The sequence below is a fragment of the Bubalus kerabau genome, chromosome 3 (genome assembly GCF_029407905.1).
Source record: "Bubalus kerabau isolate K-KA32 ecotype Philippines breed swamp buffalo chromosome 3, PCC_UOA_SB_1v2, whole genome shotgun sequence".
In the NCBI taxonomy this organism is placed as follows: Eukaryota; Metazoa; Chordata; class Mammalia; order Artiodactyla; family Bovidae; genus Bubalus; species Bubalus kerabau.
The window spans coordinates 178689610-178717474 of NC_073626.1; the positions used below are offsets into that span (position 1 = coordinate 178689610).

At 39.8% G+C, this 27865-nt stretch overlaps 1 protein-coding gene across 5 annotated transcripts; it reads left to right on the top strand.

The window, feature by feature from the left end:
• Window positions 1-3843: 3843 nt before the first annotated feature.
• TAF12 (TATA-box binding protein associated factor 12) lies at window positions 3844-27003 on the top strand. 5 transcript variants are annotated; one of them, XM_055573933.1, is made up of 7 exons: window positions 3884-4066; window positions 15290-15373; window positions 16066-16317; window positions 17337-17414; window positions 21424-21538; window positions 24929-25017; window positions 26512-27003. In XM_055573933.1, the coding sequence occupies exons 2-7, from the start codon at window positions 15302-15304 to the stop codon at window positions 26545-26547; spliced, it is 642 nt and encodes a 213-aa protein (XP_055429908.1). In that variant the 5' UTR covers window positions 3884-4066; window positions 15290-15301; the 3' UTR covers window positions 26548-27003. The 5 variants fall into 5 exon arrangements, with proteins under 5 accessions (XP_055429911.1, XP_055429908.1, XP_055429910.1 ...); XM_055573934.1 differs by having other exon boundaries at window positions 3957-4000; XM_055573936.1 differs by lacking the exon at window positions 15290-15373 and having other exon boundaries at window positions 3844-4000.
• Window positions 27004-27865: the final 862 nt, after the last annotated feature.

The window sequence follows — 27865 nt, forward strand, 5'->3', positions numbered from 1 at the left end:
ACCTTGCCGGCTTCCAAAGCAGGGTGGCAGTGTCGGCAAATCCCTTTTATGATAAAGGTGAAAATAAAGTCGATGCAGTTTTCCATTCAGAGTTCCCAAAGTTGAGGCTGTAACGGCAGACCCTTCTGAAAGGAAGAGAAGTCTTCATAAGGAGACTCTATCATCTGTCTTTGGATTTTTATTTAAAATAAAAGCAGAGACTTGAGTCGTATGCAAATATGCGCGGTGCTTGCTGGGAAGGTGCCTGCGGGTTCTCAGGGAGGCGTAGGGGAGGGGTTTGTAGGAAGGAGCGCGATTCTCTACTGCGCGGGAGCTGCGCTGCGAGACTGACTTTCCGGTAGATACACGTACCTATCTGGGTATTCAAATCTCACCCTATTAAAATTGAAAATGCACAACTTGTGCTACTCCTAGGCGTTCACCCCGAAGCGGCCACACGAGCACTGGAGGGGTCGGATCACTGTAAAATCAAAACACTGGGAGCAATTTAAGCTTCACCTACATAGCAACGAACAGCAGAATGTGGTGGGTTTATAGTGGAATGCCATCTGCTGCACCTCGAAGGAGTTAATTGGACATCAAAATACACAGATTGATAAAAAGCAGTAGAATAAGGTACAGCGTGATACCATTAACGTAAGCAAACAAGCAAAAAATACTGTGCTTTATCAACAAATATTTAAAAACTGAGTGAAAAATGTGTTTGAAGAGGGTACCGCATGATATCATTGACGTAATAAAAAGCACATGTGTGCATACAAAACCCAGTGCTTTATTTTTTTATGGTTACATATTTGTATTAATACATATTAATGATTAACGCTGGAAATGAGTCTTGGTACAGACACACAAAACTTTAGATTTACTTATGTTTTGTTAAAAACCCATAACGATTATTTTATTAAATATTTTGTTACTTGTGCAATTAAGACTATTTTAAAAATATAGTCCTGGCTTTCTGTAATTTCTCTGACATTTCTTAAAGTTAGGTTTGCGTGCTAAGTTGCTTCAGTCTTTCTGACTCTGCGACCCCATGGACTGCAGCCCGCCAGGCTCTGTCCATGGGATTCTTCAGGCAAGGACACTTGAGTGGGTTGCCATGCACTCCTCCAGGGTATCTTCCCCACCCAGGGATCGAACCTGGCTCTCTTGTGTCTCCCGTACTACAGGCATATTCTTTACCGCTGAGCCACAGGGGGGGAGCCCTAAGGTTAGGTTCATTGAGGTATAATTTATATACAGTAAATTCACCTTTTTTATCATACAGTTCTATGCGTTTTAACAAACTCATATAGACATGAATCTGTTATCACAATCAGTATTTCTATCACCCCCAAAAGTTCCTTTGTCCCTTTTTCTAGTCAACCCCTCCTCCCATCTCCAATCCTGGCAACCTATTTTCTGGCCCTGTAGTTTTGTGTTTTCCAGAAAGGCATAAAATTGGAATCATTCATGTATATTTCATTTTTAATATAAAAAAGAAATTGGAAAGTGACATAGTACAGAAAAGTGAGAATTGATACTGTACAGAAATGTGAGAATTGTTTTCCCAAACTACTATTAACAGTTTTGTGTTTATCTTGCCTCCTACCCAGAGTGGTGCAGTCACTGTGGAAAACAGTATAGAGGTTTCTCAAAAAACTAAAAATAGAACTATCATAAAACCCAGCAATTCCATTCCTGGGTATGTATCCGAAAAAAAAAAAAAACACAATAATTTGAAAAGATATATGCACCAAGATGTTCATAGCAGCATTATTTGCAATAGCCAAGATATGGAAGCAACTTAAGTGTCCATTAACAGATTAATGGATTATATATATATATACACACACACACACACACGCATACACACACACACACACACACACTACCCAGCCATTTAAAAAAAGAATGAAATTTTACCATTTGCAGCAACTTGGATGAACTTGGAGGGCATTATGCTAAGTGAAATAAGTCAGAGAAAGACAAATATTGTATGATATCACTTATATGGGGAATCTAAAAGATACAACAAACTAATGAATATAACAAAGAAGAAGCAGTTTCTTAGATTTAGAGGACAAACTAGTGGTTACTAATGGGGAGAGGGGAGGGTCAATATAGGGGTGAGGAAGTGGGAAGTACAAACTACTAGGTGTAAGAGAGGCTACGAGAATGTATTGCACAACATGGGAGATATATAGCCAATATTTTGTAATAACTAAATGGAGTGTAACCTTTAAAACTGTATAAAAATAAAATTAAAAAGAATAATTAAGACCCAGAAAAAAAAAGTAAACTGGGTCTTAAAAGGACAGAGTGCAGAAACAAAAATGGAATGCCAGACCCTTAGGAGAATGAAGAGAGCAGTGGCAGAGAAATTAGACTAGTACCATAGCTTGGAGCCTAATGCTGCTGCTGCTGCTGCTGCTGCTAAGTTGCTTCAGTCGTGTCCGACTCTGTGCGACCCCATAGAGGGCAGCCCACCAGGCTCCCCCGTCCCTGGGATTCTCCAGGCAAGAACACTGGAGTGGGTTGCCATTTCCTTCTCCAATGCATGAAAGTGAAAAGTGAAAGGGAAGTCGCTCAGTCGTGTGGGGCCTAATGCTGAAGCTGCCTGAAATCTGTGAATCTAGATCTGCGGCAGGGTTACCGGTGGATTGGGAATTTGGTGGGATGAGGATGGCAACATATAAAGACAGGGAGAGCAAGTTGCTGTACCATTCCTGGTGGGAGGCAGCTTTTCCTGCTGACAGTACTGCTGCTCACTAAGCTATCACAGCGCTTTGTACACTACTTTTTGTCTGTGGATTCTCGCCTATCTTAGTTTGGGGACCTGGGCTCTAGGAGGGACTCGGGCTGGAAGGCACTCGGGCTGGAATAAGGTCTTCTTTACAACTCTAGCATCTAGCAGGAATTCAGCAGTTCTCACCAAGCATTTGACATTTATTTGATAGATGAAGTAACCGAAAACATCATTTCTAATGATTAGACAGTTCAGGCTTCAGAGTGAGAGAGAATTCTGAGTTCCAGTTGTGCCTCTGCACTTATTAGTTAGAATTTGGTTAATCTCTCACAGGTTTCCTTTATTTTCTTCTGGATGCGTCCCGCAGGACACGGGATCTTACTTCCCCTACCAGGGATAGTACCCGCGCCCCTTGCAGTGGGAGCGCGGAGTCTTACCCACTGGACCACAAGGTGTCCCTCTCACAGGTTTCTTTAAATCGTTAAATGACTTAGCGACGGTAAGGTGTTTATAAAAAGTTCCTGGTGGATAGTAAGCGCTCAACTGTTATTAACTGCCAAACCACAGCCATAAACCTTTCTTGTCCCAAGTTTCCCCGGTTGACGTCCAATAATTAGCTATCTTTGGAGTGTTGGTCCCAGGAGATACTAGTCCTCAATTCAGTTTCAGTTCAGTCGCTCTTTTCGTGTCCGACTCTTTGCGACCCCATGGACTGCAGCACGCCAGGCCTCCCTGTCCATCACCAACTCCCGGAGTTTACTCAAACTCCTGTCCATTGAGTCGGTGATGCCATCCAACCATCTTATCCTCTGTCGTCCCCTTCTCCTCCCGCCTTCAATTACTGTCCTCACAGCACGACAAAGACACCAACCAAAAATGCCGACCTCTAAGCCATACGATGGCGTCAATTACCGGTCTTGCTAGCAATATATACAACAAGCTATTTTGGTGAGAAACAACAAGGTCAGGGTTAGTAACGCCGGGATAGAAGGCGCAGAGCTCGCGCACACTACCAGTCAGTCACAAGCAGGAAAAACCCCAACTGCCAAAACCGAGCTACCCGGCAAGATCACCACCACTTGTCTGAGGACAGTCCGCGCCTGCGCAACCAGGCGCGCGCCCGCCGGCCGGAAGAGCCGCGCGTTTCCGGGTTGGAGGCGGGGAGCGGTGCCGGAAGTACTCGGGGAGGGCCGAGCAGTCGGACAGGCTGCTGAGACGAACGCTTCACTGGGGCAGTCTCCGCATATCATGGGGAGATAGACGCTGCTGCCTGTGAGTCTTGGGCCCTGGCAGTTGAAGAAGAGCGGGAGGAAGGAGTCAGGACCCAGACCCACAGTGGTCAGTATTTGAAGAGCCAGGTTGTGGAGGAGACGGGGCTGTGTGAGGAATCAGGCTTTTGGGACGGGACCGAAGGGCTCGGGGCTGGGAGAAGATACGGCTGTGGGGACCTGGGCTCCAGACAGGACATAGGGAAAGGGGACGGATGTGAGTTATCCGGCATCTGAGGGAAAGCGGGCTCAGAGGGCCAGACAGGATTGTGAGGACCCACGCTCCTAAGAGGAGAGGGTCGGAAGAGAACGGGTCGTGAAGACACGGTCTCCTAGAGGTAAAAGCGGAGCTGTAAGAACGGGCTGCTAAGCGATAGAAGCTAAGCGATAGAAGCAGGACAGTGAAGACCCATGCTTCTAAGGAAGGATTCAGAAACGGGGCAGCGAAGACTTCGGTTCCTGAGAGGCAGGAGCAGTAAGAGGACACGGGTTTGGGAAGAACAGGAGCGGTCAGTGAAGACGGACTTCTCTGGGGACGGGGTCGGGGCTCGGAGATTCCGAAGTATCTGAGGGAACAGGGCTGTAAGGACCCGAACTCCTAAAAGCGAAGAGGGTAAGAGGCCGTGGCTGTGAGGAAATGAGCCTCTTAGTAAAAGGGAGAGAGTTCGGAAAAGATACAGGGATCCACTTTTTCTCCTCCTAGTCTCTGAACCGAGAGTGGTAAAGGTTGTATTCAGGGGAAGACAACGACTCCTTCGCGCTGCCTGCTTGACCTTTTGGCAGGCTTGTCTTGTGTCGGATGCAATCTAGGAAGCCCACTTGCAAGCATCTTCTTTTTCAGCTTCGTTCTGGTAAAGCACCTGGTGTAAAGTTGAAGCAGTTATATACTTAGTAAGTGCTTTAAATCCCATTCTACTCAACTGAGCGCAGATCTCTGCATCTCAAAAAATGAGGATGGTGGAGATGAAAGGACCAGAAAAGATAATCTTTTTTAAACTCATATTTTACATATAAGGAAGCTAAAATCCAAAGAAGATAAAAATTACAGTGAGGCCACGACTGATTAGATCATGATTTTGATACAGTACCCTGCTCTGCATGGCAGGTAGGAGATGCTTATGGTTATATTCCTTGAAAATATATTTCTAGAATGTTTGCTCAAACTTCAAACTCAAGAGGGAAGTTTTTACAGATTCTAGTATTTTATTTTGAGTCTTCTTACTGTATTGACATTGATAAAATGAGTGTCACTTACATGTTAGGAAACCTTTAAATGAAGCCCCTTCTCCCTCAAAAATATAGTAAGTCATTTAGAAAGTCAGGGATAAGTAAAGTGTGTCCTTTATTTTTAACATATTTCGTGAAGACGGCTCCTTTTAGATAAGGATGGTGGGGATACTAGAACCAGTTACTTTGATTCTTCAGTAATACCTTTTGCTGAAACTTAGAGTAAGTTTACAGTCCCACAAGTTAAATATTGTTAATTCCATTGTACAGATATATGAAATCAGTGCAGGGAGTGAAGTGCCTCGCCTGAAATCATTTGCTACTAAGTGACCCAGCCCCAGTCAAATCCAGTTATGTGTTTGACTGATATATTTTTCTGTTTTTCTGAATGGATTCCTCACAATGTCTCAGATTTGCTCTTCAGCAAAATGGAATAGTTATACAAAGCCTAGCATTGAATAAAAGCTCTCCCTCCTCCTCCTCCAGACTCCTCTTAATATCAAGTACTGTAACTTATTAGGGTATTTAAGCAGTGTGCTTTTGAGGGGAACTAAATTCCTGTATTTTAAAGAAGCACAGATATTCAAAATAGAAAAATGGGACCTGTATAGAACTTTCCTCACAGTGGAGTAAGACATATTAGTTTTAAATTTAGGAGGCTAAGAAAGACCAATGTGAAGAACAAGGACTTAAATGGAGTAACTTTACAGTTATTGTAATATGAATTAGATGTTTGAGGAAACTGGAATAACTTAGTTCCCAGTGGGTTTGCCTATACTGTTTTCAAATGCCTATACTGAATGCAAGTGATCAAAACTTACACCAAATTATGAGGTAAAGCATGACCATACTGCCATTTCAAAATACCTGATGATTTAATTCATGATAGTTTACTCCGGAGTTATCATTCTCATCTACATTTGCAAATTGTATTACTTATTTCACTCATTTGTGGCTCTAGCATTGATTATTAGAATAGGATTTTGAAGTAAGTATCTGATCAGAAAATCATTGTGTTAGAGCAGATATGAACATAGAACATATTACTTTTGACCCAAAGTACTTGAGAGGCAGCACATCGGCAGTGTTTATAACCTGCTCTGTGAAACAAGTGTGTTGAAGACAAACTTTTAAATCTATACACATGGACTTAATTTTAAACCTTATGCTAATTGTTAGAGCTGGAGGAGACTTTAGATTTTGCCTGGTCCTTTTCTCATTATCTGAGAAGGCAATGGCACCCCACTCCTGTACTCTTGCCTGGAAAATCCCATGGATGGTGGAGCCTGGTAGGCTGCAGTCCATGGGGTCGCTAAGAGTCGGACACGACTGAGCGACTTCCCTTCCCTTTCTAATTATAGGAGTAGAAACTGGGCAAAGGCAGCTCACATAACTCAGTGGCAGAACTGTGGTGGCACCTAGCCCGACTGACTTGCATCTTCCCTGTGTCACAGCGCCTTTCATCAGCCTCCTGCTGACCATTTGCCACAACTTTCTTTTTAATCCACTTTTCTTTTTTAAATGTCTGAAGTAATAAGAATAATTATAGGATGCCACTAATACATAGCAGGATGGGTGAAACATTTTAGGCTTAATATACTGACTTTTATAATTAAAATTTAAAAGAGGAAAGCATATATAGTACACTAGCAAACATTTTAAATTGTACTTACCAGTGCCACACATTCTTCTAAGTGCTTTAGAGTACATAACTCAGTGAATGGTCACAGCAATCCCATGGGGTATGCCTTATGATTAACTCCATTTTCTAGATGAGGAAATTGAGACATAAAGAGATTAGGTAACTTGCTCAAGGACATAAAGCTAATAAGTGGCAGAGTAGGTGCTTGAACCCAGAAACTGCTACCAGAGTCCATCCCTTGACTGCTGTACTGTACTGCTTTTCTGCTATTTCAAAATTGCCTTAAAAAAAAAAAATTCCTGAACAGTATCAAACTAGTCAAAAAACGAGTAGAAAAAAAATCCCACATTTCTGTTGCTCTCAGATCTCACAGACTGCAGTAAAATGGATTCTTTGTGGTTTATTTAGGCTGGAAACCATGAGCTTGTTTAGATGCATCTAGAAACCAGTGAGAGGAGAAACAGCCAGGTAGAAAACTCAAATCATTAAGTCATGTACCACAGTGATAAGGCTTTTATGCTATCAGGCTGGTAGCCCCTTTCAGTTTGGGGGTTTTTTGTTTGTTTGGATCTTAGTTCTCTGACCAGGGATTAAACCTGTGTTCCCTGCAGTGGAAGCATGGAGTTCTAATCACTGGACTGCTAAGGAATTCCCTACTTAGTATTTGTTTAAATAATAAATTCCTAAACATTTCAGAGGTAAAAGGATTTTAAAGCCAATCCAGGCACATGATTTCCACATAGTAGGGGCTAGTAACAGTTTGCTAGTATAATTGTTCTCTCAAACTGTCCTGCAGTTAATAGCTCTGTTTTTAATCCATAGTACATTCCTACCTCTTGGCATGCTAAGAAAATGAGTTAGAGATTTGAGTAGCCCAAAAACAACCATAGTACATTACATAATGGAATTCAGGTTATTTACGGTCACTTCATTCCATTGTGCTTGACCAGCGTCATCTACAATTGAGCTAATGAAAGTTGTCAGTAAACAGATAATTTGGACCATTTTGATCACATCGTGATTTTTTGAAATTTTATTTTAAAATTTACACACAGTAAAATTCACTTTTCAGGTTACAGTTCTATGAGTTGAAACAAGGGTGTACTATCATGTAAGCACCATAACACTCAAGTTACATAACAGGTCCAGCACCCTCCAGATTTCCTTCATGCTGCTCTTTTGTAGTCAGACTTTCCCCAGGGTCATACCCCTGGCAATCACTGATCTGTTTTCCATCCATGTGTAGCTTTGCCTTTTCCAGACCCTTGCAGGAAGTAGCCTTTGGAATCTTGCTTCTTTTATTTAGCTTAATGCACTGGAGATTATCCATGTTCCTTGTATTAGTAGTTCTTCCTTTCTGTTGCTAAATTGTGTTCCATTGTATGGCTATACATAGTTCATTTATCCATTCTCCAGTTGAAAGATTGTTTTCAGTTTTTGGCAATTATGGATAATGTTGCTATAAGCATTCACATACTGAGTTTTGTGTGACTAAAAGTTTTCATTTGTCTAGGGTAAATAGCTAGCAGTGGACTGCTGGGTCATATAGTAAGTATACAATTTTATAATAAACTGCCAAACCATTTACCAAAGAGACTGTACCATTTTACAGTCACCCCATAAGTGTATGCGGGTTTCAGTTGCTCCAAATCCTCTCTCAGTTCAGTTCAGTCGCTCAGTCGTGTCCACTCTGTGACCCCATGAACTGCAGCACGCCAGGCCTCCCTGTCCGTCACCAACTCCCGGAGTTCACTCAGACTCATGTCCATCGAGTCAGTGATGCCTCTCTAGCACTTGTCTATTTTTAATTTTAATTATTTTAGTAGGTGCTTGCTACTGCTGCTGCTAAGTCACTTCAGTTGTGTCCGACTCTGTGCAACCCCATAGATGGCAGCCTACCAGGCTCCTCTGTCCCCGGGATTCTCCAGGCAAGAGTACTGGAGTGGGTTGCCATTTCCTTCTCCAATTAGGTGCTTTCTGTTATCTCATAGTGGCTTTGGAGCTTCCCAGGTGGTGCAGTGGTAAAGAATCCGCCTGCCAATAGAGGAGACATAAGAAACACAGATTCGATCCCTGGGTTGAGAAGATCCCCTAGAGTAGGAAATGGCCACCCACTCCAGTATTCTTGCCTGGCAAATTCCATGGACAGGGGAGCCTGGTGGCCTATATAATCCATGGGGTTGCAAGGAGTTGGACATGACTGAGCACATAGTGGCTTTATTTTGCATTTCCGTAATGAGTAATGATACTGAGTATTTTTTCATGTGTTTATTTGCCATCTGCTTGTCTTTGGTGAAGGATCTGTTCAGATCTCTTGCCCATTTTTTAATTGAGTTGTTTTCCTATTGAATCTTGAGAGTCCTTTGTATATCCTGGATACAAATTGTTTGCAGATACATGATTTGTAAATACTTTCTCTTAGTCTGAAACTTGTCTTTATTTTCATTTGCAGAGCAGAAGTTTTACATTGTGATTAACCCCATTTATCAATTTTTTCTTTTGTGGATTGTGCTTTTGGTGTTGTGTCTAAGAACTCTACTTGACCCAAGGTTAGGGAGATTTTTCTCCTATGTTTTCTAGAAGTTTATAGTTTTGCATTTTTACTTTTAAGTCTGTGATCAGTTTTGATTGTATTTTATATAAGGTATGAGATAAAGGTCAAGATTTATTTTTGTTAGGTTTTAAAAACAGGGGTCAATATTACCTATTTCTTCAGAGGAAACAAACCAAACAGTAGTTTATTTTAATTTTTTATAGGTTATGTATGCACATATTACATTTAGGGTATATAATGAAAGATAAGTCTCACACCTTGGTTCCATGGCCACCCAGATACTACCATCCCTATCCCCCTCAAGACAACCATCGCTATCAGTTTCTTATGTATCTTTCCAGGAATAATTTATACATTTATAATTGTGTGTCTTTTTAAACAAGTGATAACAAATTATCCTCACTGTTCTGTACCTTGCATTTTCAATGTACAGTGTATCTTGCAGGTCATTTCATGAACTTCCTTGCTTTTTAGAAACCAGTTTATTGAGTCAGTCACATATTATACAATTCACCAATTTAAAGTATACAATTCAGGGACTTCCCTGGTGGTCCAGTGGCTAAGACTCCATGTTCCCAATGCAGGGGGTGGGAGTTCAACAACTGGTTGGGAAACTAAGATTCCACATGCCATGGGGCACAGCCAAAAAAAGAAAAGGTTTACACTTCAGCATTTGGTTTCTTTGTTTATTTGGTTGCACCTGGTCTTAGTTGTAGCACGGGGATCTTTGATCTTCATTGTGGCATTCAAGATCTTTAGTTGAGGCAGGGGGGATCTTTTTTTTTAAGTTGTTACATGTGGAATCTAGTTCCCTGAGCAGGGATTGAACCTGAGCCCTGGAGTCTTAGCTACTGGAGCACCAGGGAAGTCCCTAGTCCAGAGTTTTCTGGTACATAGAGGGCTGTGCAACCATCACCACAATCTACTCTAGATTATTTTTGTCACTCCTAAAAGAAACTGCATAAACATTAGAAGTCAGTCCCTGTCCGTCTCCCCACTCCTCAGCTCTAGCAACCACTACAGTATAGATATTCTGGACATTTCATATAAATGGAATCATATAATATATAATCTTTTGTGACTGGTTTCTTTCACTTAGATAATATTTTCATGTCTCATTTTTTTTCAGTGTATTCCATTATATAGTTATATCTAGTGTATTTAACTATCACTTTGATAGACATTTAGGTTGAAATTGCTTGTATGTATAGTATTCTATTCACATACACGTTCAGCTGTAATATAAATTGCTAAAAATAGAACCATGGGATCAAAACAATATACACTTTTCTTATTTTTATAGATATGGCCAAGTAGCTCTTTATAGAGACTTCTAACTTTCATACCCCTACTCTAGCAACTTATGAAATGATTATTTCTCCATAAAATTTTCAAACAGTGTATGTATACTAAAACGTTATCATCATTGCCAAATGGCAAATAAATAGTACCCTGTAGTTTTAATTTGTATTTTTATTATAAATGAGAATAAGGATCATTTCATTGTTTTAAGAACCATTTGAATTTCTCTTGTACTGTCATGTTTCTTCATAGTATTTATTTTGGGTAGTTAGTTCTTACTGATTTGCAGTTATTTTTTATATATAAAAGAAATTAGTTCTTTGATACATCTTGCATATATTTTTGCTAGTTTGTCTTTTGTCCTTTAACTTCATTTGTTATACTTGTTGCCATGCAGACATTTTTATTTTTGTGTAGTTGAACATATTAGTCTCTTTTATGGCTCCTGAGCTATAGCTCCTGAGTTTTCATTTCTTTAAAAGGATATTATTTACACTTGAGGATATTGTTTTTCCAATTTTTAAAAATTGAGATAACTTAGATTTGTATAACATTATAAAAGATAATACAGAGCACCCTTTGCACCACCAGTTTTCTCTAGTGATAACATTTTGCAAAACTGTTGAGTAATATGACAATCAGGATATCAACATTGATACAACCACACAATCTTATTCAGATTTCCCCAGTTTTACCTGTACTTGTTTGCTTATATGTATATATGTACTAAGTGCTACACAATTTCATCACTTTTTCTAGGTTAATTTATCCATCATCACTATCAAGATATTGAACAGTTCCATCACAAGGGCTCTTCGTTGCCCCTTTATAACCACATCTCCCTCCCTCCCACCCAGTCCCTTACAACCTCACTAATCTGTCCTCTGTTGGTAAAATTTTGTTATTTCAAAGATGTCATATAAATGGAATTATACAGTGTGTACTCTTTGAATTGGCTTTTGCTCAGCATAATTCTCTGGAAGTTCAGCCAAGTTGTGCATATCAGTAGTTCATTGCTTTTTCTTGCCGAGTAGTATTCCATGGTATGGATATACCCCAGTTTGTTTCATGATTCCCCTATTAAAGGACATCTGAATTGATTGCAGTTTTTGATTATTGCATGTAAGTCTACTATGAGCATTCATGTACAGGTTTTGGTGTAAACATAAGTTTTCCTTTCTCTAGGATAAATGCCTAGGATTGCAGTTGCTGGGTCATATAGTAGTTGTGTGGTTTTTTGTTTTTGTTTTTCCAGATTCACTTTGTTGAGGTATAATTTGCATTCAATAAAATGTATACCTTGTAAGCATATAGTTCTGTGCGTTTTGATAAACGTAGCAGCTGTGTAAGCAGTCCCCCTACTTCAGATATAGAGGGTTTACATCACCTCGAAAACTTCCACCCTGCCCTGCTGCAGTCAGTCTCTGCCTCATCTATCATTAGAGACTTGTGTTTAGATCATTAGATATTAAAATTTCACATAAATGGGATCATAGTATGTATTATTTTGAGACCGACTTTTTTTCCCACCAAAATATTTTGATTCATTCCTGTTGTTTCCTGTGTTAGTGATTTTTTTCTTTTTCCATTTTTAAATAAACTCTTAGAGCAGTTTTATTTATTTATCTAGGAGGTCCTACCAGGATAGCAATTTTAGATTTATAGAAAAATTGAGAAGATACTACAGAGCTCCCATATACCCTGTACCCAGTTACTATAATAATGCACTTCATTATTAATATCTTACATTAGTATAGTATATTCATTACAACTAATCAACCAATTTTGATATATCATTATTAGCTGAAGTCCATGGTTTATTCAGTTCTTAGTTTTTCCACTTAGTCTTGTCTTTTTAGGCTCCTCTGTGACAGTATATATTTAGATTTTTAAGAAATTGTTTCACAGAATGGCTATACCTTTTATATTCCCACTAGCACTATGTGAGTGATCTAATTTCTCTGCATCCTCATTAGCACTTGGTGTCACTATTTTTTATTTTAGTCATTCTGGTAATTGTGTAGTTATATCTCATTATAGTTTTAATTTGCCTCTCTTTAATGACTAATGTTGTTGATTGAATGACTTTCAATTTGCTTATTTGCTCTCTGCTTATCCTCCTTGGTGTAATGTCTGATGTGACTTTTGTCCATTTTCCAGTTGAATTACTTTTTTTTAATCTATTGAGTTTTGACAGTTTATTTAATGCATTCTAGATACTAGTCTTTTGTTGGATCTATAGTTTTTAAATATTTTCTCCTAGTCTGCAGCTTGTCTTTCCATCTTTTCTACATGAGCTTTCACCGAGGAAACTTTTAATATTTGATGAGGGCCAATTTATCAGTTTTCCCTTTTATTGATCATGCTTTTGGTGTCATGTCTGAGAATGCTTTGCCTAGCTAGAGCCCAAAAATTTTCTTCTTTTTTTTTTTTTAATTTTGTAGTTATACATTTTACATATATGTGATCCACTTTGAGTTAATTTTTGTATAAAATGTAAATTTTAGGTTTCAGAATATTCTTTAAAGATATTCTGTATTTTATCTGTGATTTGATATTTAAAATTTAAATATCTGATCAATCTGGAATGGAGGAGCATATGAAAGGGAAAATGTATAACACCCCCCAGTGCAAATTGATCAACTATTTAAATTTTAAATATGAAACTAGATGTTTTCCAGATATACTCAGTTATACGCCACCATTTATTCAATAATATGTCTTTTCTCTATTAATACATGCTATGAACATGAGTATATAGCTTTGTGTGAGAACATAAGTTTTCTGTTTTCTGAGATAAATGCCTGGGAGTGTAATCTTTTACCTATTTGGGGGAGGGGTTGGTTTATTGTCCCTAATTGTGGCATAATTTAAAATGCATAGATCTTAAATATACAGTGTGATGAGCTTGACAGGTGTATAAGCCCATGAAATCATCACCCACCCAGGTATGTTCTGGTGCTTTAAATTCAGCCAAATAAAGGAATGGTCTAGGAAACTCAGAGCAGTGCCAGTCTGGAAATGGGTGTCTGGTTATCATCTGCTTTGTTTGTTTTGTTTTAATGGAAGAAGTAGCTCCCTGACCCAGAATTTTTTAAAGTTAGAAGTATCGTTTGTTTCTCAACTGAATCAGTGGGAACTGATTTCAGTCTTGTCTTAGAAACTTTGATTTTTCTTACATTACACAGATTCCACTTATTTCATTAAGGCTGTTTATTTTATTAGTAGCCATCAGAGCTATTCCTTAAGATTAATTCCTATATGATTATTCATATTTGGTACTGTGTAGATAGCTATTTTTTTTTAATCTCCAGGTTCTTTTTTAAAATATTTATTTATTTGGCTGCACCAGTTGTTAGTTGTGGCACGTACAGTCTCATTCCCCAGCCAGGGTTCAAACCCATGCCCCTTGCATTGGAGCATGGACCACCAGGGAAGTCCCTATCTCCAAGTTCTTAATAGGGAAATTTCCATTATTCAGAAATACAAAAAAGTTCTTCCACTTACTTTGAGCAATACTCAGTGCTATTTGGGAAGTAAGTCTGCTGAATGTTGTGGGAATGTTATTTGAGGACAGAGTATGTTCATACTGATAATCTTCAATAAAGCTTTATCATAGAACTTGCTCTGGGAAAATAGTTTGTTTTTTATAACATTAGAAGAGTTATTACCATTTAACAACCTTTTCTTTTGCTGATTCTTTCTTTGGTAACATTTGTGAGTAAGGGAGAAGGAAGCATGGACCATGTGTTTTTTTAAAAAAGTAATCTTTATGTTATGCTACCCACCTCAGTCAACTCTTGGCCAACAAAGTTTCTCTTGATCATTTAACTAATTGCTTTTATTAAGAGTAAACCAGCAGAAGATGATTTCTGCCATTAGAGAGTTAAACAATTTGTTGGAGAGGAGCTTAGCATTAGGAGCAAGAGTAGAATAGATGAAGATGCTCATTTAAGTTGCTGCTGCTGCTGCTAAGTCACTTCAGTCGTGTCCGACTCTGTGCGACCCCATAGACGGAAGCCCACCAGGCTCCCCTGTCCCTGGGATTCTCCAGACAAGAACACTGGAGTGGGGTGCTCTTTCCTTCTCCAATGCGTGAAAGTGAAGTCGCTCAGTCGTGTCGACTCTTAGCAACCCCATGGACTGCAACCTACCAGGCTCCTCCATCCATGGGATTTTCCAGGCAAGAGTACTGGAGTGGGGTGCCATTGCCTTCTCCATTTAGGTTGTTAAGCTTTATCAAGTTCTGAAAACTTTGCCATGATTCTTGCAGGTTCAAATTCTGTAATTTTGGTCAATAAAGTGTTTCATATGCTGCTAGTTTATCCCTAACAGTAGAGCATTCATTTTTTGGAAGAGAGTCTTAATGTTACTATTGTTGTCTTTAATTAATTTAAAAAGTTATATATGAAAGAGATGGAGATGTTTTTCTTGGTGCACAGCAGGAATAAGGAGATGTTTCTCTGCATCCAGTTTGCCTGCATCCTGGTCTTTGAAGACATGCAGGCCATGCAGCTGAAATGGTTCTGTGACAAGGGTGGTGCTTGACGCCAGTTATTCATTTACAGGTAGCTTTTGAAATGGCTGCCTCTCATTTCACCGGGCTCACAGCCGTTGCTGATGTAATTAAAGATCTAGACACTCAGATAGCTGTAAGTAAGCTCCTTGAGGTCACTGTGGGCAGAACTTCTTGAATGTGCTTCTGATCTTGATGACACCAAAGCTGAGGTCCACCGAGTCAACCTCATGGCTCTAAAATTTAGAAGTCTTGGCTATTCCAGGCTAGGGACTCTGCATGTATTTAAAGATTGCTAACACTCAGAGAAAATTTGCCCTTGATGACAGAGAAGAGCTTACTTTTAACAGTTGCTAAATTTATCGTGTTTATCAGGCCCTGGCATAGATTTAAGCATGTTTGAAATGCTGAAATGAACTAATCTGTTTTTTGAAGTTTTGTGACTAGGTTTCAAGTATGTGATTGTGCCATGATTTATTTGAATTTAGCGTTATTTGATGTTCAAAAATAATGCATGTACTACTTAACCAAGTATTCTGTTTTTACAAAGTCTTCAAAAATGTCTTGCTCATTCTAATTTATTTATGTACATAAGATTCCTCATTTCATTTAATTTCTTATTTCACTTGTGTGGACTATTTAACTTTTCCAAAAGAGATGGTTTCTAAATATCAGGTGAGAGCAGTGAACATTCTTCATTCCATGTTGAATGTGCAGGTGTCAGATGAAGACCCTTCAAAGTCCAACAGACCTCATAGAATTTTACTTTTAAAACTCATCCTTTATTACATGTCTTTCCTGAATTAATTTTTTTTTTTTCTTCTACAGTTGATTGGCCTTGGTCCTCATAGCTCCAAAAAGAAACAAGATCTCGATAAGCTCTATGAGCTGAAGTCCAAAGCAAGACAGATTATGAACCAGTTTGGTCCCTCAGCCCTAATCAACCTGTCCAATTTCTCATCAATAAAACCGGAACCAGCGAGCACCCCTCCACAAGGCTCCATGGCCAATAGCACTGCAGTGGTAAAGATCCCAGGCACTCCTGGGACAGGAGGGCGTCTCAGCCCTGAAAACAATCAGGTATCATCCTCTTTTTGTTCTCTGTGGGCACTTCTTATCTGTTCTTTAAAGCAGTGATACTTTGAGAGATGTCCATCTCAGATGCTGCCTCTTCCTCTCAGACTTCTTTAAGTTCTTTATCAATATATCATGTACATTTATCAATTTTTACTTTGTAGAATATATGTGTGTATACATATATATGTGTGTGTGTGTGTATATATACACACACACATGCATGCATTAATAAAATACCTTGCCTATGACAGGTTTTTATATATTTATATATAAATATATGCTATATAATTGTTAAGCAAAATAAAATAGGTAAATAATTAATGGCCATAGGCAGCCCACCAGGCTTCCCCATCCCTGGGATTCTCCAGGGAAGAACACTGGAGTGGGTTGCTATTTCCTTCTCCAAAGCATGAAAGTGAAAAGTGAAAGTGAAGTCACTCAATCGTGTCTGACTCTTAGCAGCCCCATGGACTGCAGCCTACCAGGCTCCTCTGTCCATGGGGTTTTCCAAGCAAGAGTACTGGAGTGGGGTGCCATTGCCTTCTCCGATAGTTGTACATACTTATACAAATATTCAGTTAAACAGAGAGGAACACGTTCCCAGCCATTGAGGAGCTTTTAGGCTATTAAGTCAGAAAACAAGGAAAGAAACCCAATGATGGAAGGGCACACAGGTACGACAGAGGCCGAAGGAGGAAGTGGTTGCTTTTACCTGGGTAGCCTAGGAAAGCGCAGAAAGGAGGCTCTGTGAGCTGGGCAGGTGGGAAGCTATACAAAGGCAGCAGAGGAGCTGTACAACTTGTGATGGTCAGAAAATTGGTAATTAATAGAGTTTCCTAAAACTGTTTGACAGATGTTGGCCTCTCCTCCATGCTGATCTTTATGCCTTTCGCTAGTCTATTCTTGACTCTAGAATATAGTCTTCCAGTAGTAGCTCCAGGTAGGCCAGACTGAGAATTCTTTGGAAAGTAGAAATCAAACCCGGTAAATTGGCTGAAAACTGTTCTCCCAATTAACTTTAGGTATTGACCAAGAAGAAGTTACAGGACTTAGTAAGAGAAGTGGATCCTAATGAGCAATTGGATGAAGATGTGGAGGAGGTAAGGTGGGACTGGGTACTCCAGAGACTGTCCCCCTGAGAAGTCGTACAGAATAGCCATTAACAACACAGACTCTAGAGGCAGACATATCTGAATTTGAGACTTGGCTCTGTGGGTGTGTTAGTGAAGCTTTCTGAAACTCAGCTTCCTCCTGTGTTGGTAAGGTATGACAGTATTTATCTACAGGGTTATTCAGGGTTTTTGTGAGGGTCTGGTAGAATAACTTACACAAATCACCTTAGAGAATGTTATACCTAACAACACTGCTATTTCTGCTTATCGAAAAGGGTGTAGTCTGCTGCTCATAGGCAGTCACTTTCAACAGTTTAAATTGTTTCTTCTATTTCTTTTCTTTTTTAATTAATTAATTTTTTTTTTTTTGGCCACACTGTTGGGGCCTGCGGGATTTTAGTTCCCTGACCAGGGATTGAACCCATGCCCCCTGCATTGGAAGTGCTGAGCCTTAACCACTGGACCATCAGGAAAGTCCCCATTCCACTGAATTTCTGAGTAATATACTTAAACAGATATTCTTTGATTCATTAATTTTCTAATAGTTGTAAACTTACTGTTATGGTAGACAAGAATTTGTTAAACCACTCACATACGTGCCATACAGACTTTCCTTTCTCTCATTTTTCCAGTATCGTTTTGTCACAATTTTTGCATAGCCCAGAAATCAGTATTTACATTATTCTGGCTATTTAATTGTTTACTCGTCACCAGTGAGCCAAGTCATGCCTATGACTACCTTTCCTTTTTGGTATAACTTATCTTCTTGAAGTAGATAATTGACCCTTTTTAGTTACTTAGTTTTCTTTGTGCCTTTTTTATTCAGCTTCCACTATTAGCTATCTTATACCCCATCAACATTATTTTCCAAATGGAAAAATACTTAATTTGGGTTTTCTCCCTCCGGGAAACCTCCATCCTCTTCTAGTTTGATTTATTTTAATCTACTTACACAGACCCCTCCTCTTCCTTTTGCTCTTTTTCTGATGGATGTCTTGTCTCCTAAATCCCACATCCTCTTACTTTTACTCCCTCATTTTGTTAGACTAGATTTTTTTTGTTACTTCCTACGAAAGGCTAGATGATAGGTAAAATATTTGAAAGTATCTGCAGTCTAACCTCACACTTAATTTTTAGTTTGGCTGAATTTAGAATTCTATTTGGAAATTATTTTTTTCCTGTTTGTGATGAAAGCATTGCTCCATTGTCTTCTGAAATCTGAGAAACCTTAGGCTATTCTGGTCCGAGTTCTTTTAGGGTCCAAATTTCTTCCTGTTCTGAATTTTCATATGAGCCTTATATGTATCTTTTTTCTTTTGTTGTGCTGTGTTCTTACAGGCTTCTTTTAGACACTTGTGTGCCTCAATTCAAAGATGATATTGTTTGTTTGTTTTTTTCTTTTCTGAGGAATATGTAATGATAGAGAAAGGAAATGCAGGTTACAAAAACAGTATAATTCCACTGTTATTTTTATGTTTTTTTATCTGGAGAGAAAATATTTATCCTGACTATGTGAGTTTGGTTTTTTAGATAGCAGCTTTATTGAAATAAAATCCATGTAACACACAATTCACGCATTTGAAATATACACAGTTGATTGGTTTTTAGTATATTCACAGAATTGTACAGTTATCAACATAATCTTAGAACATTGTCATCACCCCTAAAAGGAGCAGTCACTTCATTTTCCCCCAACCCCCACAACCCTTGGCAACCACTAAACTACTTTCTGTAGATTTGTTTATTTTGGACATTTCAAATAATTGGAATCATATAATAATTGGTCTTGTATGACTAGTATCTTTCACTTAACATAATGTTTTTTAAATTCATCCTGTTGTAGCAGGTATCAATACTTCATTTCTTTTTATGACTGAATAATAATGCTAGTCCATTGTATGGGTATGCCACGTTTTGTTTTTCTATTTATCAGTTGATGGACATTTGGATTATTTCCACTTTTTGGCTATATCACTTATATTGCCATGAACATTCATATACAGGTTTTTTGTTTTTTCTTTCCTTTCTTTTTTTGAAATCATGTACAATTTTTTCTGTGGGCATACGTTTTCATTTCTTTTGGATATATACCTAAGACTGGAATTGATGAATCATATGGTAAGTGTGTTTTTCCTTTGAAGAATTTCCTGTTTTTATAAAGTGTTCCATCCTTTGACATTTTCACCAGCTGTTATGAGGGTTCCATTTTTTAATCTTGGTTTTTTGATAACTTCTTCTCTATTATTGTTCTTTCTTTCTGGAATGACAGCTGTCCGTGTAGTAGTCCCATGGCTATGAACAAGTTAGTCTCCATGAATCTCATCATCTTCCTCTAAAAAATTAGGGTAAAATCCATGCTCCATTTTTTTTTTCACAGGGTTATTATAACAGTAACAGTTGGATGTTGGATCTTCTGCATTGATCCTCTTAGTTTTGGGTTTTTTTCTTTTATCTTTTCTATTGTTCATTTCTTTGTAATTCTAAGTTTTGCTTGCTGGAGAGATTTTCCTCAGTTTATCTTCTAAATTTTAACTTTTTTTTTTTTTAAATAAAAATTTTAATTTCCATGAACTTTTTGTTGTTAACTCTTTTTTTCCCCCTTAATCCATTCTGTTCTTATTTTATGATTGTTAGGGTCTTCTTCTGTTTTTCTCTCTGAAGATATTATGTTGTTTGACATTTTCTTCTTTTCCCTGTATTGTCTGTTTCCTCTGGGTCCCCTAATGCCCCTTTGGTTTGTTTATTTTCTTTTTAGTGTTGGAGATTTCCTTCAGATGTCTAGTAATCCTGGTATGTGTGGGGAAGAGTCGCTTGGCTGCTTTTGAAGATGAGGATTGGAAGTCTGTTCTGTATATAGACATCTAACAATTCTTCAGTTTTTAGTCCCATATCTCAGTCAAGTCTTCTCTGGTTAATGATAGCTCCAAATCCTGGATCTGGGAAATCAGTTCAGTTCTCATTGGTGTCCCCTCTACAGGCATTTGTGTTATACCTTCTGTCTGCTAGGTCAGTTCCCACTCTTTCTTTGTTACCTCTTTTCCAAAATTTTGCTGTAAAAGTTTATTGGAATCTCTTGTCCATTAAGGTTTTCTCTCCTTTTCTTCTTGTCTTTGTGGGTTTATATGTCTTCCCCCCGACCCCCGACCCTTTTCTTGTTGTTTTATTGGGTTAGGAGAGAGGTCATTTTTGGAGCTGACTTACCATGTTTAATCATTTGAAATCTTTCTTTTAGATAGTTCCATAGGAAAGATAGCAATATATTAATGGTCTAGCAGAAAAAGTAATGTTTATAACTATGTAATTTTATTTTATTTTTTTTCCAGAGGAAAACATGAGGAAGGTATTCACTAATCAAAATTTCAGTTTTTCTTAATTGTAGATCTTTAACTTCAGAATTCTGATTTTGCTCTTTACATAGTCTACGAATAGTGGATAATGAAGTGGAAAGAATCCAGGATTTGGACTTAGAACCTTGAGCTCGAATCCTGCTTCCGCTGCTTAGTAGTTACATGGCTATAAACAAGTTAGTCTCCATGAATCTTAGCATCCTCCTCTATAGAATTAGGATAAAATTTTTGCCCCATTTTTTTTCCCCAATGGGATTATTATAAGGACTCGGTGAGATAATGGAAATAAAAATGCTTAAGAGAATATGAAGGATTTAATGAGAAAATGAGGATTTAATGATTCACTTTTATGTTCTCCCTAATTCAGAAGAAGATATAGAGGGGATAGGGCTTGGGCTGGTGGACTGCTGCTAGGTAGAAAGTACAGAAAATGCATCCTTAGAAAGGTGTGAATTTCTCTGAACCTGGTTAACGACTGGGTATGTTTCTCTTGTCCTCACTCCTCCTTCTTACCTTCACTCAAATGCTGATTCCAGGCCTTGTAATAGAAAGCCTGACTAGATATGTGATTCAGGCAAATACAGGTGTCTCAGCAACAGGAGCCTACCCTGCCATGCCATGGTTACTCTCCCCCACCGTTTTTCCCCCAGATGCTGCTGCAGATTGCTGATGATTTTATTGAGAGTGTGGTGACAGCTGCCTGCCAGCTTGCTCGGCATCGCAAGTCCAGCACCCTGGAGGTGAAAGATGTCCAGTTGCATCTAGGTATGCGATCTCGTTTCTCCCTGTGGTATCCACACTGTTGCTCCTTCAGGAACCTTCCTGCCAGGATCAGACGTTAGAGCTCTGGGATTTATATATTCATTCAATAGTAACATTAAACAGGAAAGAGAAATCCGTCCATAGTAGGGGAATGAGCCCTGCATTGGGTTTGCCACTGCCTAACTGTACTACCTTATCCTTCCCACTTACTTTCTTTTAAAGTCGATTTCATCATTCGTAAAATAGGGATCATAATATCCTCCTTACAGGGTCATTGTGAGGATTATATATAATGTTTGTAAAGTGACTGGCACAAAATAATGAGCTCAGTAAATGTAGCTATTAGATGTCCACCATTCATATAATGGTATTTTCCTTCCAGTTTTTAGTTTATTGATGTATTTTTCCCAAGAACATTTTATCCCTAATGCACATATAATTTTGCATTCTGCTTTTCTACTTAATAGACACTAAATTTGAGCCTGAATTTTTCTGGGAGACACTCATCTAACATTGATAATCATAATCACTTGGAAATGAATAAGCCACCCCCATCCCCATCCTCTGCTGCATTGGTTGCAGTATGATCAAAAGGAAGGGAACAATCTGTGACTACAAAGTCAGGCCAAAAGAATGAGGCACAGGTATTAAGGGATTCAGTGCAAATCAGCCCTGACTGAAAGGCTTCCTTCTTGGTATTAGGGAGCTACTGCTCAGAAGGTGCTGGTACTGGGGGTGGCATAAATGACACACTTCTGGTTAACATTGCTGGTATTATTAGCAGAAGACTTTGCATCATACTTTGGCCACCTGATGCAAAGAACTGACTCATTGGAAAAGACCCTGATGCTGGGAAAGATTGAAGGCAGGAGGAGAAGGGGATGACAGAGGATGAGGTGGTTGGATGACATCACCAACTCAATGGACATGAGTTTGAGCAAGCTCCAGGAGTTGACGATGGACAGGGAAGCCTGGCATGCTGCAGTCCATGGGGTCGCAAAGAGTCAGACATGACTGAGTGACTGAACTGAACAGAATAGCAGAAGACAGATATTTCAGTTACCTATTATTGTGTAATAAACATGGCAGAAATAGCATGGCTTTTGTTAACTAGCCTCTAAAGACACACTGCATTGCATGCACTTCAGTTGTGTCCAGCTCTTTGTGACCCCATGGACTATATAGCCCGCCAGGCTCCTCTGTCCATGGGATTCTCCAGGCATGAATACTGGAATGGGTTGCCATTTCCTTCTCCAGGTGATCTTCCCGACCCAGGGATCAAACCAGCATCTCTTACATCTCCTGCATTAGCAGGCAGGTTCTTTACCACTAGTGCCACCTGGGAAGCTGAAGTCTGTTCCATGAGGCAATCACAAAGACCTGACCAGGTTCAAGGGGAGGGATCACAGACTCCACTTCTTGATAGAAGACATACTTTAAAACCACCACAACACAAATGCATAGGACCAAAAGTACAGTGGTGGTTACCAGAGGCTAGGAGGATGGAGCAATGGAAGTTATTGTTTAATGTGTACAGAGTTTAGGTTTGGATGGATGAAAAAGTTTTAGTTTGGATGGATGAAAAGAGGTGGATAATGGTAATGGTTGTGTGAATGTGCTTACTGCCACTGAGCCATACACTTAAAAATGGTTAATTTTATGTGTATTTTATCATACCCTCCCCTAAAAAATCCCACACAGTTTCTTTTACTTTCGGAGTTTAACATTCCTGTTTGTAAAAGTGTTTTGTATTTTGATTGTTGAAAGTAAAATTGGAATGTCAGTTTCTTCATTAAGGGTAAGAAATAATTATCACAAACATGAATACTTGAAATTATGTATGACCAGAATAGCTTTTTGTCAGGGGACCTAATGGAACCTGAATCATAAGGAAGATTGCTGGGAGGCATGGGATCAAAGCATGGGAAGTTAGGGAACCTGGTGTTGACCATCTAGGTCAGCTGTGCACACCTCCCCTCCTCCTAGCCCTACCAAGGGTAAGTCTGCCAGTGGAGCTGTAAACCTCGATGGCTTGCTTTTGGGCAGGCTGGGATGGATACTGCCAGTGTTTGCCTCTCATCCAGCTATTTCCTGTACTTGAATGGTTAAATAACCTCACCTTCTATTGACATGGTCTTCATTTCTTTATTTTTTTTTCCATTAAATATATTTATCTGTAGAGTATACATTCATATTAATTCATTATCTTTAGGTTTAAATGAATCTAAATATTCAGAGTTACCAACTGATTAACTTAGGTATCTTCTAACTAGTTGCACTTGAATATATATTAAATATGTACTCCTTTTGAGTAGAGATTTATTGCCTAAATAATCTTATATGTGTGATTTCTTTACATCCGATGTACTTAAAGTGCAGTACACTTTTATTTGTGGATTGAGGGGTCCATGTAGCTATGCCAGTTTCTGACAAAGGAGAATAACCAAGAATAACCAAGTGATGTCTGCGCTCTGGTAACGTGGAGTAGCAGTCCTACAGGCATGGTCATCCAGTGGCAAAAGGACATGGAGCTGTGGCGTGGACATCCCTGTTTCAGTATCTGTATTTCTGTGTGTTTATCTCAGGCTCTGAGATTGCAGCATGCCACTGAGGGCTCTCAACTACCCTATCAGGTGGTTATTTCTGTTGTTATTCAGTCGCCAAATCCTGTCCAACTCTTTGCATCCCTCTGGATTGCAGCACACCAGGCTTCCCTGTCCTCCACCATCTCCTGGAGTCTGCCTAATTTCATGTCCATTGAATCAGTGATGTCAACCAACCATCTCATCTTCTGTCGCCCTCTTCTCTTTCTGTCTTCAATCTTTCCCAGCATCAGGGTCTTTTCCAATGACTAGGCTCTTCGCCTCAGGTGGCCAAAGTATTGGAGCTTCAGCATCAGTCCTTCCAGTGAATATTTCTGTTGTTACTACTATATAAAAGGTCAAGAAACCAAGACCCAACATTATATTGCTCCACAGTGAAGCAGCAGAGCTAGGACCTGGCTCTTCACTCCAGATTGCTAAGAGTGCCTTTCCGTTCCTACTCCTCCTTTAGGTTTGAGAGGGGTTGCCTTGACCATAAGGGTAAGATGATTGAAGAAACAAGTAACTTTCCTGAAAAGCTACATAGAAAACCTTAGGGCTTCACACTCAAAATTTTGACTCATTTACCTCCTTTTTCCTTGCAAGAAGGTCAAACAGTGTCCTCTAAAACCTTTAAGGCACCATACGCAGTTACCTATTTGGATCCCATAGAGCCGCTCTTCAGAGTTACTGTTTATTAGTACAGTGGATTGCCCAGGTTAGTCCTCCCTGACCCTTGTCTGAGAGTCACACTGCACCCAGACACTCTCTTCCTGGTCCCCTTATCTCTGTGTGGGCTTCTTCCTTACAGAACGCCAGTGGAACATGTGGATCCCAGGGTTTGGCTCTGAAGAAATCCGACCCTACAAAAAAGCTTGCACCACAGAAGCTCACAAACAGGTGAGAAGCCTTCAGAGTCCCAAGGCTGCCACAGCTGATTCCTTGAGTTGTGTCTCAGGGAGAAGGCACACAGCTACCATCTGCAGCTGGGAAATGACTGTGGTGTCATTTCCCCCAAATGTCAGAGAGGGCAGGAGGCAGCAAGGCTCCATGGCACATCAGACATGTTTTTCCTTGGTACTTGGCTGTTCTCAGTGGGGTCTGTTTTTTCTCTCGACTCTGATGAGAGAAAAAATTGAGTGTCTGTGGTGTTGCTTAAAGTTGTTGATTCTAGGTTCTTCTAACATGGATGGAACTTGCGCCCACCACATCTCGTTAATGAAATCTTTCATTGTTGCTGATTTGAACATCATCTAGGACCCCCTGACTAAAGGGCAGTTTAAGGAAAGAAGTATGCTATACTTATGCCAGGAGGTAGCACCCAGGCTGCTCTGTCAGGCATTCTGGCCTCTGCCCCAGCTTAACCTTTGTTCTCTGTCCCTCTTACTGCAGAACTGAGGGGTCAGTAAGAGAATCTGTCTCCACTTCTGCTGGAGAACAAGCTGTCCCAGTCACTAGTCAGTCTCATAGCAATGTTGGCCTCCATTTGACAAATCTTAATTTAACTGGCTTCTCTGATTTGAAAGTGGGCTCTTTGCAAGCTTTAGATGGCCACAGTTGGGCAGTTCTGACTGAGTGTACTTTGCTTTTCCATAGCTTAGGATCTCTGGATGGGTATGTTTACAAAGCTCACAAAGGAAGCTCTATAAGAAGACTGCTAATAGCCTAAGTGCAGTGTTGTTCAGAAGGGAATCCCTCAAGACAGTGGACAGTCAATTTGGTTCTGCTATCAAATTGTCCGCTTTTAGCCCTATTTATTTATCAGTCAGCAAATATCATAATGTTAAAACAATCTCTTAGTCAAAAAGAGTGAGCAAAGCAAGTCGTTAATTTGGCCAGTAGCTGGTAATAGGAAGATTTGAAACCCGTGATCTGAATGTTGCCCTGATGGGTTATGGTGGAAATTATTAGAGTCAGTTTCCTCCATTGCAGGTCATCAAGTGTGAAATATCAGCTCCCTTTGTGTGTTGACAACAGGCTCAAAACAGAGGCCTTTTCCCTATTTTCACCATCATCAAGAAAAGAGATTGGTGAGGGGGAGTAAGCCTAGAAAACATATTTTGATGGCCTGTCCCTTTATATCCCCAAAAGGCAAGAAATGTCAGCTTCTGCTTTTAACTTTCTTTTTTTTTTTTTTTGCCATCCTGCTAGCATAGGGCTCTTTGAGTCTTTCGGTCAATGAAATGGGTCTACTGGCCAATAGAAACATCTCTTAGGGCCCCGCAGACTGCACTTTAGTTAGAAGGAGTCTGCTGAGCTGCCCTGTGCCTGTAAGTTCCTGAGGACTCCAGCCTCATGAGTGGCGTAGATCATGCTACCTGATAACCACACATGGATTTCCTGGACAGTTCCTCACTCTAACCTGTGTCATTGCTTATTTCTCTCTCCTTTCAGAGAATGGCGTTGATCCGGAAAACAACCAAGAAATAACGCACGGAAAGCTCAGGGGATGGACAGCAATGTATTTGGAGATACTTGAGCTGAGACCTCAGCCATCTCATCCTTGGATTTTTTTTTTTTTTAATGCTTTACAGAGAAGCATATATTTTTTATTAACAGTGCAGCAATATCTATAATGACTGAGAGGATCTGCCAAGAGAATAAAGCCTCCTACCCCAACTTGCAGTCCTTGTTCCCTGCTGTCTCAAAGAAGAGCAGTGTATCTTCCAGAGAAGATTTTATTTGTGGTTTATTATGTAAGTGATTGAATAGGGGACAAAGCATTATGGTCTTGTTTGGTGAGAGAGTATTAATATTAGCAGGATTTGTAGAGGTTTCTGTTCCCTTCTCCCTCCCTCTTCTCCCTGTATTTTGTAATGTCAGTGTTTATATGAATATGACTTTCATTTGCTTTTCCAGAATAAAGAAGTTATTAATCGAAAGAAATAGGGTACATGGCTTACAGCCTTTGAGATGCCAGAGAAGGATAAGCAAGGCTGAATGTGGCCTCTAGTCAGCAGATGGCAGCACTATTATTCATTTCTATGATGGAGGAAAAAACCCAGGGATTTTTCCATTATTTTACTCCAAGGAAGACCTTACCATCAGCAGGACTTTCAGTCCAGTCTCTCTGCCATAACAATCGAGCAGGGTGACCTTTTCTTATCAGCCCTAAACTGAAGAGGCATCCTGATTTGGGGAAATTGTTTTTGATCTGCTTTTCTGGAACTTCTGGAGTTCATCCTTGATGCTGAGAAAAGATAGCAAGAGACTTGGGGGAAGGCCTTTCCGTGCAGGCTTTTGTCTGTTTGTAGTTGTGGAGATCCTAGTGTTTTCACCATCGTACAGAGGAAACCAGGTGCTTTGAGACCTCAGGGTCATGACCTTCAGTGGCACCTAGCATCATCCTGTTCTGTGCCTGGCAGAGACCTTTGTGGATCATGAAGTTTCCAGGAGCTTCAGGGAGCATGGCTGCCCACCCAGGGGCCACCAGCACAGACACATCCCCCTTGCCCTGCTTTGGGTCTCTGCCTCCTGAGACTTGGTCTGTGGTGGGACCCTGCTTTTTACTCCCTCCCACCTTGAGTTTGGCCCCATGACCCCTCTCTTCACAGCTTATAGATCTCCTGAGTAAGCAGCTTAAAAGTCTGTGCTGGATGTCACCGTTGCTTTTGGCTGAGGTCTCAACATAATAAACACCCAAAGAGGCAGCCAGCTTCTCGCCTTCCTCTGGCATCACCTGTCGCTCAGTCATCACTCTTGTGGCCTCCCACCAGCCAGAGGATGTTGAAGGGTTGTGCTTTCTCCA

Excerpts from the sequence above, each read along its gene's own strand:
- TAF12 (XM_055573933.1), top strand. The coding sequence starts at position 15,302 with ATGGCTGCCTCTCATTTCACCGGGCTCACAGCCGTTGCTGATGTAATT. Across the intron at positions 15,374-16,065 it reads ATCTAGACACTCAGATAGCT|TTGATTGGCCTTGGTCCTCA; the intron begins GTAAGTAAGCTC and ends TTTCTTCTACAG. Across the intron at positions 21,539-24,928 it reads AGATGTCCAGTTGCATCTAG|AACGCCAGTGGAACATGTGG; the intron begins GTATGCGATCTC and ends TCTTCCTTACAG.